Raw genomic sequence first — 15,338 nt, forward strand, 5'->3', positions numbered from 1 at the left:
TCAATAGGACCTACATCTGAGTAAACATATTTAGGATTATAGGTTTAGGTCACATTCTAATCTGTGCTGCCCATGTTCATGCATGTCTCAGCCTGCACTGATCCTTCACCTGCCCACACTATAGATTGGAGGTATTAGCAATAACAGTCCAGATACAGAGGCATACATGCTTCTACCATACTACCCAGTTCCTGATTCTAAAGAAACATCTTCCTGTGCTCCTGTTACTAGTACTAAAAGGCAAAGAGGGAACATGAACAGCTCTACCCAGACGTACACTTTGTGCCTCTGCCAAGGTTTTTGCTTGCACAAGGTCTGGGGAGGTTATATGACATCCACTATTACCATAACTGAGCATTCAATTTGATTTATGGGGAGGTCATATGGTGTTACATCAAGCAACTGTTATCCCACCTTTTCCAGTTTGTTTTCCTGTCACTTTCCTTACTGCAAATCAGTTTTCTTGCAGTGCAAGATGACCTAATTCACTGCAATCACACAACCTGAATTTGCTGCCATGTGATTGAATCCTACTCACAAAATAATGTTAGTCTAAAAATGGTTCCAGAACACACTTGTCAAAATGTTGGTGTCACAGACAAAAACATGCTTTGCATCCATGAGAATCGTTCAAAAGTCAGCATTGGAATATGTTATCCACACAACTTACGTGCTGACTACTTCCTGTATATTGGATGCAACAGGAATCTGACATTAGATCACTGGCATTAAAGCAGGCATTTGGGGACCTAAGCCTAGTGTGGCTTGTTATGGTCACCTAGTAAATTCAAGGGTGCAGCAAGATTTGAACGGTGGGTTTCCAGAGTTACAATCCACAAACTTACCTACAATGCTGCACCAGCTGTACTAAATCAGTGACTTCCCAATGTGGGTTTTTTTCTTTGCCCTTTATTGCCTTTTCTAAAGGGTATATGGGGCTCTCTGTAGTTGTAGTTGTTCTTTAGTCGTTTAGTCGTGTCCGACTCTTCGTGACCCCATGGACCAGAGCACGCCAGGCACTCCTGTCTTCCACTGCCTCCCACAGTTTGATCAAACTCATGCTGGTAGCTTCGAGAACACTGTCCAGCCATCTTGTCTTCTGTCGTCCCCTTCTCCTTGTGCCCTCCATCTTTCTCAACATCAGGGTGTTTTCCAGGGAGTCTTCTCTTCTCATGAGGTAGCCAAAGTATTGGAGCCTCAGCTTCAGGATTTGTCCTTCCAGTGAGCATTCAGGGCTGATTTCCTTAAGAATGGATAGGTTTGATCTTCTTGCAGTCCATGGGACTCTCAAGAGTCTCCTCTAGCACCATAATTCAAAAGCATCAATTCTTCGGTGATCAGCCTTCTTTATGGTCCAGCTCTCACTTCCATACATCACTACTGGGAAAAACATAGCTTTAACTATACAGACCTTTGTTGGCAAGGTGATGTCTCTGCTTTTTAAGATGCTGTCTAGGTTTGTCATTGCTTTTTGTGTAAATCCTCTGCGGTCTAGAAAATAATTATTCAACTCTGATGTAAACAGCCAAAGATGCTTCCCAATTCTGATTTCTAGTAACATTTTCTGGGACCTTTGGCAAATCACATAAGTCTCTTCTATATTTGCATATCAACTTTGCTTTATGGCTGATAAACACTGAGTCCAACATTTTGTTCAATAAATTACACATCTAAGAATCTTCTAATTGACTATTTCCTGAAAAGTATCAATGAAAGGGGTGATTTACAAAGGCAGGCATTTATTTGGAGCTTCACAGGAAAAAAGCAACTGGGAATTGAGTTAAGCAGGAGAGCAAATGGGAGAAAAAATTAGCAGGCTCCTTTCTGCCACTTCCACTGAAAATCTGTCTCCTGGTGGTGTTTTTTGGTGAACAAGTGGGTTCTCCCCCCCATCCCTACATCACGGTGAAGTGTGTGCCAAAGAGCTCCTGTTCCCTAGATTTCCAAAACATGAAAACACAGAACTTGACTCAAGAAATACTGCCAGTGGGAACTAGCCCACCCCTAAATAAATGTTTTAATTCTCTTTGAAATCTTGCCTAAGCCCCCTTGATTTCAATAGGACTTCGAGCTTTAATAGTGTTATATGGATTGGATAGTTAGAAGGCTCACACTTGTCTTTAAACATGTGGGGTCTTTCTTTTATTAGAGTGGTGTGGGCATGCCCATTACTGATTTAGAGCTTTAAACAGTATAATATCGTATGTCTTGGTATGATCCAAATGATTCCATCAGCTAATATTAGTTGACAGTTTGTCCAGATTCCTTCCAGTATCTATTGTAATAGTTTTATCAACAGACTGATGTAAAGCATAGAAGAGTCATTCAGTTACTTTTACAAGAGGTTCTTAAATACTCTTCTAGAATATGTTGTAACATCATACTGAAACCTCACATCATACTGAAACCCCAGTAGTTTGATTCTCGTTTTTCAATAATGACATGACAACAGCATTCTGACTCATAACCATCTAATTAATTAAGCTGGCTTTCCTGTTTTGTTCTGCTTTTAAGCCTTCTGAAGGCTTGATTTCAAAGAAAAGGTTTTTAATTTCCATGTTCTTTTGCCCTTTTGTAGCTTCTGGTCACCCACACTGTTTCTTCTGCCACCTGGAGCTTGGTTCAGACCGGGAAGTGCCTTCTAACTTTGTCCGCTATGTGGATGTGGAGTTTGACATGCCAACCACTTCAGCATCCAAAGCCACCATCCGGTCCATCTCTGTGGAAGGCAAGACAGATGTCAGGAAGTGGGTCAACTATTCAGCACATTACAGTTACAAGGTACGAGCGAGCAGCTTTCTTCCAGGGATTAAGTGAATTGGGGTTAGTTAGTTTGTTTGCAAATGAAACTATTTTATAGTATGTCCATCGGGATCACGAACTGCAGTGAATGACTAGATTCTCCATGTTGTCTTATATAAGTCTTCTACCATAAATTTTGAAGTAGAACTACAATAGGCTTTGTAACTCAGTGGTAGATTATACGTCTTGAATGGAAAAGGCCCCAGATTCAGTCCTTGGCAACTCTAGATATCTGATGGTAGGGCTCAGAAAGATCTCTTGCCTGAAACTGTTGCGATCCCCTGAGAGTAAACAACACTGAGCTAGATGGAGTCAGTGGTCTAACTCTGTTGAAGACACCTTTATATGTTCATAAACCTAGGAAGAGGAGAAATACATCAGATACTCCTCCCATTTTTGCTATAGGAACAGTGATGTGGGTGTTGCAGAAGGAAGGCTGGGATTACTGTACTAAATCCCTACCTCCTTGAGCTCCTTCACTGTCTGATTTCAATCCAGCAGGCTTGAGGGTTCTTCCCATCAAATGGGACATTATGACACTGAGTCCATGCTAATCTCCTCACCCACTGCAATTTTGCCAACAACAATGAGGGTTGATGGAGTTGCTATGATTGGAATCTGTCCCACTTTTGCAGATGAGAGTCTCATGTGTAGAAGGGTATATACAGTGGTGCCACGCAAGACGAATGCCTCGCAAGACGAAAAACTCGCTAGACAAAAGAGTTTTCCGGTTTTTTAGTCGTTCCGCAAGACGAATTTCCCTATGGGCTTGCTTCGCAAGACGAAACTTCTTGCGAGTTCTTGCAAGTTTGTTTCCTTTTTCTTAAAGCCGCTAAGCCGTTAATAGCCGCTAATAGGGTTGCTTCGCAAGACAAAAAAACCGCAAGACGAAGAGACCGCAGAACGGATTAATTTTGTCTTGCGAGGCACCACTGTATGTCCACTGTCCTCACTGTAGAGCAGAGATGGAGAACTTAACAGCCTTCAGAAGTTTCTCGACTACAGCTTCCATTGTCCCTGACCATTGCCCATGCTGACTGAGGCTTATGGGTACTGAAGTCCAACAATAGCTGATGGAGGGCCCAGGTTCCCCATCCCTGCTTCAGAACAGCTTGCCATTGGCTGATGTAGAAATATTACTGTTCTTTTCCCACAACTCCCAACTTCCTCTTCCTTATCAGGTAGAGATAGAGCAGAAGATGAACTTGAATCCAGATGTGATGGAAGAACACACTGATAACCCCAAGGACTGTGCTGTGCAGTGAAAAGAAAGGTCCACCTGCAGTTGGAACAGAAGAATCAACAGGCCTTGAAGAAGAGGGAACAGCAAGTTGCTCCTGCTGTAGGAAAAGCCGGAAAGAATCTGGAGCGCCGTATGGTTTCCTTGTCCTCTATGTCTGTACTTAGAGAGGAACCTATTTTGGGATTTGTTTACAGCAGACTAGTGGCTTTGGTAGAAGCACACTAAGCATATAGTATATAGGCTTACAACTGATTCAAGCCTGCCTTCGTCTCTGACACTAATCTTCTTACAGTGATATAATGGTATTTTTTTTCAACTCAAAAGGTGTAACTCTAGTCTTATTGACAGTCTTTCTCCCCCTACTGTGTGCTTAACATTACCTGAACTCTTGCAATTCAGTCCTCAGAAGAGCTCTTCCAGGTACTCTGCAGAAGCACTGAGGGGGAGGAAGGAATGAGAGATGCACCACAGCATCCCTTGGGTTTTCTGTCATGTCCATGACACTTAGTGAAACATTTTAACAGCTTTTCTTCTCCACCAGTGTAGACGGAACCACTGGGAATTCCACTGGGTGAAGGACAAGTGGATTGACCTTCCCTTCTTATCATCTCCAAGGCAGAACATTTAAAAATTGCACATTTCCTTGGATTTTGGTGGCCAGAAAGCTTCCTTTATTCACTTAGACTGACAGCGGGGTCACGATTATTCTTTAGACTTGACATAGTTATAGCTGCCAGTAGAGGGGACTAGGATAATATTTGATCAGGCTTGACTGGGAGGATACTGGAAGGAAATAATTTCATTTAAATTAATGGTCAAGTGAATGGTCGGGTGGACTGGTTACTTCTCTGACAGATGACAATTTATATTCTTGATAGGGATAGGGAAAGGAGGTGCTCTGTTTATTTTTTTGTAGATGTTGACAATGCTGCTTTCATGTTCTGTCCCAAAACCTACATCTTATTTTAGAAAGACTGCAGTGCCACAGTTGTGTGTGATATTCTTACTTTATAATGTACTGGCATAATGGCATAGCAGTCAGTGTTGTCAGTACTCTTTGAATTCTCTGTCTACAATAGTCTCACACAAGTGCAAAAATTAACAAAATCCAAGTTTCCACCCCACATGACTCTAAAAATAATCTTGAAAATCTTGAAAATGTCTGGATATACCTGAGCAGAATGTTCAAGAGTCAGGTGGTAAATGGAGTTGGAAAGCAGCATTGGACTTCAGCACAGAGGCCTTATCATGCAGTTGGGTCGATCAGATCCATTTGTTGTGTGTGCAACAACTGGTACACAAATATACAACCATCCCTCTTTTTTCACCCACAATATTCATTGCTATTCCACCTGTGGGTGGAGCTTAACAGAATATATGCAGTGTGAGAGAGTTTTATCCCTCTCAATCACTCCTCCACCACCTTTTTACATTGTGAAAATGTGAACAGGTATTTCTGTACCTGTGCACATGCACCTTAAAACAACAACCACCCAATAATTTCAGAAGAGCTCAAGGTCAAACCTTGTCAATATGCTTCACAATGGGCAAAATGAAGGATAGTGTATTGGCATGGATATGTGATGCTGTAGTACAAACAACTAATTTTATCTAGATTAGAGGTGGGGAATCCTGATTTTCCCCCCACCCCAGCAGGCTACTTTGGCAAGTGGGTACTGTTGTCCAGCTGTCAATCACCAGACATCACTCTGGTCCTCTCCAGTCCTTTAAGTTTCACCCCTGTGCAGAAGTGAATTCTAAGAACATTCAAAACAACATGATGGAAAACCCCAAACCCTGAGAAGATACAAATCCAAAGAAACACTACCATGCTGCCCTTCACTTATGCCCTAAGTCTGGTTTATACATGCATTTTCATTACTGGATGAGAGTAATGAAAGGATGTCTTTTGTGTTCTAATGGGCATCACAGAGAGAATTTTCATTTCACATCACCTGTAAGTTAATAGCCAAGACCCAGCTCTATACATGTGGAGCTGTTTTTAAAATGCAGTGGACATGCCTGTCGTCCCTTTGGAGGGGAGGTGGAAACAGAGAGGTACTAAATCCAGCCTTCTTCCTTTTCCTTCCCAACAGGTGATAGGTAAGATTACTGTTTGTTGAAGAGGAACGTGTTATGCACAGCTCAATCATGGAGAGGAATCACATCTACAGCACCTGGTGGTGGATGAGAATCCTCATCTATATAGCCCCTAACTAGATTTGAGCAAAAGCTTTGCAGTGGAGTCCACTTCCATATGCAGGTGACAGTCATCAGGTATAAAGTAATCAAATGAACATATGTGAACTAGACCCACTTAAAAGCTGATCCTCCAGAGGATGCTAAAGCTTGGACCTTGCTGTTTCATAGCAGTCTCTGAAAATACTTCTCTGCATGTCCTGCATGGGTTTTGCTCACTGGGGGTGGCCCCTGTGAGAATAGGATGCTGGGCTAAGATCAGCAGGCTCTTATGTTCCTAAATATGCTACAAATGCATCAGGTTCATATAAGAACATGTACAGCTGATCTTAGAGCTGTAAGAACAAAGTCAGCTGATCTTAGAGAAAGCATTTGGACAGAGCAGGATGGATAAGGGTGAAGATATCTCTTAGATGTTTGGAGTCCCAATGTATTAGGTTTCTAAGGATAACAATCAGTATCTTGTGAATTGTGCCCAGATTTCCATTCACACCCTAAAGCTTCGAATTCAATATGTCCCATGCATCCCGCTCCATTCAGGAGATGTCATTATGTAGAATGCACTACAGCCCTTAGGCTTACAAGGCCATTTGTGATGGTTAGCAGGTGTAAATTCAAAGCTGGGTAGTATAAGACCCAGAAGCACCTTCTTGAATGGAAAATGGACAGGAGACAAGGCTATAGTCCTGAGCAGAAGAGACTGGAGCACATCATTGATGTTTATGTCCTCACAAGTGAGCATGACAGCTGGCTGATTATATCTGCGTTTCGTAGATTTGCCTTCAATTGACTTGCCAATATCCTGCCCACTGTTCCGAAAAGTTACATAGCATATAATACCATTTGGCTTTAGGCCTTCTTCTGTGGTATTGTCAGCTGTGCTGGGACTGATAGAATACCCTGCTAATTTATTGTGGAAAGAAACTGTGTCTCTTTGCTATAAAAAGGGTGTTGTGTTGCTTTCAGTCTGCTCTTTGCTGCCTCCATCCAGACAGATTGTTCATGACCTCTTGCACTATTGTGATTGATTGATTGATTGAGTGGGTTGGTTTTTTTTACATATTTTGTAACAGGTTTCTACCTTTTGATGTTGTACTATGAGAGAGTCTACACACTGGTTGATACTTTAGACATTTTGTTGTCCCCCCCCCCCCAAAAAAAAAAACTTCTCTGAGAAATGTTCTTTTGAGTTTCATTGTGGGAGGAACTGTTGAATAAAAGCAAACGAAATGCTACCTTTATTGAAGTCAATTTATTTGTGTTGGCATTCTACCTACAGATCAACATTTATAGTGCATAAGCATTAAAACTTCTTTTGAACCAGAGCCCATCCCTGTGGCCTATGAATATATTACTAATACCGTCATTGATAGTATTATACATCATATATAGTGTGAATAGGGAAGGGGGCTGAGGGTGAGAGTGCTGTTTATTGAATTCATAGGTGAGTTAAGATTTGGGTCTGCGCCTTTCTGGCTCAAAGCTGACATTCTAAGACTGTAATCCTAATTGCACGTAGCTGGGGGTAATTCAGTAGGACTTATCTTGTTAGTCACCATGTTCTCAATTTCAGCCTCTGCATCTAAAGGAAAATGCTTCAGAGTGTATGCAGAGTGCATCTTCCCAACCCTTGAGCAGTCTGCCCCACACATATGATATTACAGGGTAGGGTTTGCAAGCAGGTTTGAGCAATGAGACCTCACTTAAACAAGGCCTGGTATAATCATTATGCTGGACATGGTCAAATAAAAAATGAAAACAGGCAGCATGCTGCAATAACTCTAATGTGATGCCAACTAACCGGATGTCTGTGGGCTGGGTGTGGGCTGTATACAACTACTGCACATATGGATGTGGCAACTCAGAGGTTACCCTGCCCACATTGAACTATGTACAAATAAGTCCATGCTTAAAACAAGGCTACACATTAGTTGCTCTCAAAGTTTTGCTCTACAATCTTATGCAAGAGCAGCTAAGGTGGCACCTTCCTCATCCAGAACAGCAGGTTAGCCATCTTGCATGGAAAAGCACATCCCTTTATTAGCACATGTATTGGATGACTTTGCACCTAAAATGAGACCCCAAAGACAGTGGGTGCCTGAGGAGTCTTTCTTATACCAAGTCTTCTTCTTTGGTGATCACTTGTAGTCGAGTAAGATTGTCTTCCATGAACACTGTCTTAACAGTAAGTCCGTAAGGGACTGTGGAGGCCAATTCTGGATCCACACGTCCTTCCACAGTGGGGACATAGGTTTCTGGGCAGGAGTTGATCATGGTGAAGGTCTGCCACACGTTCCTTCCAAAGCATGTTTCGTCCTGCGTTCAAGCATCTTCAAAGCCAATGACACCTTTGGTAAAGGCTGTACTCCAATTGGAGCACATGCAGGCCAGTGTTTCCCAATTGTCAGTGTTTATACTACATTTCAAAAGATTTTCCTTATGAGAGTCTCTTAATGTCTTTTGTTGACCACCAGCATTACACCTTCCATTTTTAAGTTGGAAATAGAGTAGATGCTTTGGAAGATGATAATCAGGCATCTGCACATGACCAATCCAACGAAGTTGATGTTGAAGAATCATTGCTTTGACACTGGTAATCTTTGCTTCTTCTAGTACACTGGCATTAGTTTGCCTGTCTTCCCAAGTGATATGTACAATTTTTCAGAGACACTGTTGATGGAATCTTTTGAGAAATTGGAGGTGGTGTTTATAGGTGGTTCATGTTTCACAAGCATACAGTAAGGCTGCTATTACAATAGCTTTGTAAACAAGCATTTTGGTTTCCCTGCGAATGTCATGGTCCTCAAAAACTCTGCACTTCAATTTGGAGAAAGCTGCACTCGCAGAGCTCAGGCAATACTGGAATTTGGCATCAATGTCAGCCCTTATGGAAAGATAACTGCCCAGGTAGGAGAAGTGATTGACATTTTCCAACGTTACACCATTTAATTGGATTTGTGGTGCTGCAAAGGGGTTGTTTTGTGCTTGTTGGTGCAGCACTTTGGTGTTTTGGATGTTGAGCGATAGGCCAAGCTTTTTGTAAGCTTCTGTGAAGGTATTTAGGATGGTTTAGAGGTCATCCTCTGAGCGTGCACACACTACGTTGTCATCAGCATAGTGAAGCTCTGTGACGGAAGTTATGGTAACCTTACTCTTTCCTTTACCCTACTCAGATTAAAGAGCTTTCCATCTGTTCGATATATGATTTCTACTCTGGTGGGGAGTTTCCCTTCAACAATGTGTAGGATCATGGCAATGAAAATAATACATAGAGTTGGGGTGATAACACAACCCTGTTTAACACCTGATCCCAGGAGAGCCAAAGGTTCCTCACATTTCTTTTCCATTTTTGGTAGATCTGTTTTGGATCTCATAAGACCCAAGAGTTTTGCTAGATCATTGGACCAATAGTCCATCTTCCAATCTGATGTCTCCTCCTTCATCCGAGGATCACAGGACAATTAACAATATAAAAACACAAAAATGCATAACATAGTAATAAATATAAACAATAATGTCCTCACAGTTTAAAAGACCAGAGATTGCTTAACTAGCCAAAGGCCTGGGAGAAGAGGGATGTTTTTGCCTGGTGCCTAAAGACAGGATTTATAACATCATGTATAAAAGCAAATATGCTTGTCAATTTCACTTCTACTTGTGAGATTAAAAAAATTATAATACTACAATATGCTCTAGTATTGGTGAGCACATTTGGCAGATAACACTGACCCAATGGTCTGTATAAGGTTCTTACATTCACCCTGCAACTCCACCTGGTTCCTTTCTTAAAAATAAGAGGGGCCCAAGAATTAATAGTGCCCCAATAATACACTTCCATAGGGGAGCAAGAGTTAAAATCTCCCCCCCAAGCCATAATGGGGGGGGCGGCGGCTGGTGAGTGGAGAACTGTTGCTAGAACATTTCTGTTCACAAAAATCACAAGAAGTTTGAAATGTAATTGTATGTTGAAATAATCACTTCACTTGAGCATTTTTTTGGCTCATTCCAAAATGAACAGAAGCTGCAAAGTGGATTTTTAAAGCCCCATTTATTTTTATTTGTGAGGGACATTTTCGCCACCTTGTGGTCTGATGCTATTACTGGAAAACTCATGGATGAAAAACAGAGACAATAACCAACGGCACTCATCAAAGTGAGGTACAAAACTGGAACAATGTTCTTAATATAAAATGATCTGATGCGCAAGGACTTTTTTTAATATAAAAAAGCACCTACATTATATGGTCACAAAATGTCCCTATGAAAATTTCTAGTTAGTTTCATACACCGTCAAATAATCCAGATATCCACAAAATTCAATGAATACCACATTCAGGAACAGCAGATTGATAGTCAGAGGATCTACCAAATGTACATTGGGATCTAAACTAAAGGGAACCTCCACTGTATGTATAAACCCTCCACCCATCACTATTATTGCAAAAAGAAATCCAGTATGTATTGCGACAACAACCATGTCGTTTCTCAATGTTGAAAGTTGCACCACATTTTTCAAGAAGCAAATATCTAAGAACCAGATTAGATGCTACTTTGCAGTGTAGCACGCAGTTCTCTTTTTGGAACTTATGTAGTGGTTTTTTCTAGGAAAAAGCTGAGGTTCAAATGTTAACCATACAGGTCAGGTACTTCTGTCACAGTTCAGAAACAAATGAAACATCCATGAATACCATAACAGGACTACAGTATTTAGAGCACCAGCACTTAAAATGTTTTTGACAACATTGAAAGGAAGAGATAAATTCAGTTCCATAAACCTATGATCCACAGACCAAGGGAGGCTCTGTTGCTGTGAAGGCTCTGTGACAGGGCCTTCTTGGTGGCAGTTCCATTTGCAGAATGCCCTTCTTGGTGCAGCATATTTATCTAATTCATTATAGTTAGTTAAGTATTTCTATTGCTTTACTTGATCTGGGGGGGGGCTGCCCCCCGGCTATGCCCATGCTCAGACATTTGATGGCTGAAAGATACTGTTCCTGGCAACGTTATTAGCTTTGAAGGTATGTAGTGGCATCCAATTGTATTGTTTTGGCTTTTGGGGGTTTGCAGCCCTCAGCTCCTTGGAGAGGAAGTACGGGATATAAATTTAATAATAACCATAACAATAACAGTAACAACTAGCAACATTAGACTGTACAAGTTTCTATATATTTTGTGCTGCAGTTTAAAGTGTTACATATCTGACACTTCTTATATCAGCAGCACACTCCACAAAACAGAAAGGCAGTCAATCAATTGCATTGATGCTTATTTATTTTCACTGGAAACAAAAAAAGGAAATAAAAATTAATTACATGAAACAAAACATCACAGAGCCAATTGTTCAGAGCTCATGCTGGCCAGCTGGGAAGCAGGAACGTAGGAAGGGGTGTGTGGTGGGGGCGGTCCGACCCAGGTGCAGTCTATGAGGGGGGTGACAAAAAGGCACACAGCAGAAATGATATAAAGGATTAGGTAAAATTGATTTTTTAATTGGAGAAAGATGAGAATGTAAAATTACAGTATATTAAGATAAATTCTTAGGATAAAAACAAAGCTGGAAAGGATTTGCTGAAATATCTAATTGAACTAGAATACAAAAAAGGGAGGTGTGAGGAGGTCAAGGAAATAAGCAAAGGAAAGAAAGTTATGTAAAAGTTTGAGCTTTTTTTTCTTTTTTTCTTTTTCGAATTGTTTGTATTTTTGTATTGTATTTTCTGTATTTTTTTATTTTCCTTTTTTTGTTTTTACCAATTTTCTCTTTGTAATCTTTAAAGTTTGAATAATTTTTTTTTTAAAAAAACGCACACAGCAAGGGACTGGCCCCGCTGCACCACCACCGCTGCAGCCACACAAGGAGGATCGCACACACCCCCAGGTGCACGGCATGGCCACCGGTCCAGGCACCCATGCAGCCAGCTCCACCACTTCTAGGAAGGAGAGCAACATTTAGATTGAAAGGACTGCACACCTACCAAGCAGTTCACAGCTCCCATGAGGTTTAGACTTCCTAACGCAGGGGTAGGCAACCTAAGGCCCATGCGCCACAAGCTGCCCCCGCCCACGAGCTGCCCCCGAACCGAGCTACCCGCTCAGCAAGTCCCCGCGCAATGCACTAAACCAGCGCACTGCGGCATGAGGACTCGCTTCTGCAGCGCCGGAAATCATGTCTGCGCAGATGCAGACACCAGAAATCACAGGTGCACACATTGGCACGTGTGGTCCGGCCCACGGAGGGATCTCTGCTGGAGTAAACTGGCCCAGGTGAGGTAAACCTTGCCGCCCCCTCTCCTAATGCTACCATTACAGACTAGGAAGAAACCACCGATAAGGGATGGGCTGCATGAAGGGTCCATGAGTTCCACTCTATGCCAAATAAAGGCAAAAAGGGAGATTTTATTATCAGCAGTTCTCTAATTATGGTCACTATTTGACAGGCCACAGATTTCCCAACCATGAGCTACACCAACAGTAACAAGAACCTTGGAGAGCTGCTGCCAGCCAGTGTCAAAAATACTAGGCTTAGATGGACCTGTGGTCTAATTCAGGGTAAGGCACCTCCCTATGTTCCTAAGAGGCTTCCTTCACTATGACTTGCACTTTCAGAACCTTTTCTTGGGAGGTGATAACCTCCTGGTATTTCTCTCTGGCAGCTAGCCAAATAAAATGTTCCACCAAGCCAGTGCAAGCCCAGCTTACATATGCAGATGGTTACATGCTGCCTGGGGCTTGAGTGATGACAGAAGAACAGATGAGCAACAGTTGCTGAAGGCAGCCCTGTATAGGGAAGCTTTTTTAAGGTTTAATGTTTTACTATGTTTTTATATATGCTAGAAGCCACACAGAGTGCCTGGGGCAACCCAGTCACATGGGCATGGTACAAGTATTAATTTTATTCTTATTCTTATTCTTATTCTTATTCTTATTCTTATTCTTATTCTTATTCTGAATGCCAACAATCAGAGTTTGCTACAAGATAAAAGTCCAGGGATCTATTCATAGTCAGGATAGCTGATTTGGGCTTAATTTTGTTACCGGGACCACCCAATAAAGATATACATGTAGATAATCACTTGAATGACAGGGGTCAACTGGCAGCAGTCATTCCATCAGGCTGCAGCAGAAGGAAAGGGAGCTGGGCCATTTCTTTGGCTCTGCTGAAAAACCAGATCCATTTGACTCCTCTCTCCTTGAACAGTATTGATTCCAGATGGTTAGATTTACATCATAAGGACTGAATCCCAGGTTTCCGTGTTTTACTGTTCCTGCCTCATCCCTCCCCTCCCATTTGTGGCATATCTTTTGGATTAAATGAAGGGAATGCCTATTTTTAAAAATATTAAGCAAACCACTCTAGGAACTGTTTTGCCCGAAAACTATGGATGAATGGATGGGTAATTTTATTTATCTATTTACACATATACCCCAAGATCATGAGAGCATTCAACTCTAGAAAATAACAGGTGTTCATAACATTTCCTCCAGGATACAACAGGGACTCTAGCGACAGTTCCTTAGAAAGTGGAGCACATATGAAGGATGGGGTTATAGACATATAATTTTGCAGAGGGAATGCTACGGCTGTAACATAATGGGTATAATGGAGATAGGTGAATACCTCATTCTCAGAATAGACCCATTGAAATTCATGGCCATGACAAATTTAGATCCACTCATTTCAATGGAAAGTTAGGTGAATACAACCCATGGGCCTATGGATAGAGAAACAAACAGTAAGGGGAGGGGCAGCCCTGAGATATCATTATGATCAGGGCCATCTGAAACAGTTTGTCTATTTCTTCTGCTGACACTACCCAAATACTGATTTGGGTTAGAGAGCTAAAAATAAAACTGTTAAGGTGATGGAAGACTTCCAAGTAGTGTACTCTTCTCATCATGTTTGGGATAGCTCCGTTGGTAGAGCATAAGACTCTTAATCTCAGAGTTGTGGGTTTGAGCCCCATGTTGGGCAAAAGATTCCTGCATTGCAGGAAGTTGGACTAGATGACCCTCGTGCTTAATTCTGGAGCAGATCATTAAGCAAACAGTCTGTGAGCACCTAGAAAGGAATGCTGTGATCACCAATAGTCAGCATGGATTTCTGAAAAATAAGTCATGTCAGACTAACCTGATTTCGTTTTTTGACAGAATTACAAGCTTGGTAGATGAAGGGAACGCAGTGGATGTAGCCTACCTTGATTTCAGCAAGGCATTTGACAAGGTGCCCCATGATATTCTTGTAAAGAAGCTGGTAAAATGCGGTCTTGACTATGCTACCACTCAGTGGATTTGTAACTGGCTGACTGACCGAACCCAAAGGGTGCTCATCAATGGTTCCTCTTCCTCCTGGAGAAGAGTGACTAGTGGGGTGCCACAGGGTTCTGTCTTGGGCCCGGTCTTATTCAACATCTTTATCAACGACTTGGATGATGGACTCAAGGGCATCCTGATCAAATTTGCAGATGACACCAAACTGGGAGGGGTGGCTAACACCCCAGAGGACAGGATCACACTTCAAAACGACCTTGACAGATTAGAGAACTGGGCCAAAACAAACAAGATGAATTTTAATAGGGAGAAATGTAAAGTATTGCACTTGGGCAAAAAAAATGAGAGGCACAAATACAAGATGGGTGACACCTGGCTTGAGAGCAGTACATGTGAAAAGGATCTAGGAGTCTTGGTTGACCACAAACTTGACATGAGCCAACAGTGTGACGCGGCAGCTAAAAAAGCCAATGCAATTCTGGGCTGCATCAATAGGAGTATTGCATCTAGATCAAGGGAAGTAATAGTGCCACTGTATTCTGCTCTGGTCAGACCTCACCTGGAGTACTGTGTCCAGTTCTGGGCACCACAGTTCAAGAAGGACACGGACAAACTGGAACGTGTCCAGAGGAGGGCAACCAAAATGGTCAAAGGCCTGGAAACGATGCCTTATGAAGAACGGCTAAGGGAGCTGGGCATGTTTAGCCTGGAGAAGAGGAGGTTAAGGGGTGATATGATAGTCATGTTCAAATATATAAAAGGATGTCACATAGAGGAGGGAGAAAGGTTGTTTTCTGCTGCTCCAGAGAAGCGGACACGGAGCAATGGT

At 42.0% G+C, this 15,338-nt stretch overlaps 2 protein-coding genes across 2 annotated transcripts in view; both read left to right on the forward strand.

The window, feature by feature from the left end:
- The window catches only part of STON2 (stonin 2), a 68,782-nt gene extending 61,303 nt beyond the window's left edge, over positions 1–7,479 (forward strand). Inside the window, exons 6-7 of the mRNA XM_081859611.1 lie at positions 2,579–2,781; positions 3,984–7,479. Coding sequence (XP_081715737.1) covers positions 2,579–2,781; positions 3,984–4,067 — 287 coding nt within the window. The 3' untranslated portion in view covers positions 4,068–7,479. The remainder of the gene's footprint in view (positions 1–2,578; positions 2,782–3,983) is intronic.
- Positions 1–15,338, forward strand: part of CEP128 (centrosomal protein 128) — a 305,103-nt gene that overhangs the window by 6,739 nt on the left and 283,026 nt on the right. The gene's annotated exons all lie outside the window — the stretch shown is intronic.

Source organism: Podarcis erhardii (genome assembly GCF_964252035.2).
Source record: "Podarcis erhardii genome assembly, chromosome: 1".
Taxonomy (NCBI): domain Eukaryota; kingdom Metazoa; phylum Chordata; class Lepidosauria; order Squamata; family Lacertidae; genus Podarcis; species Podarcis erhardii.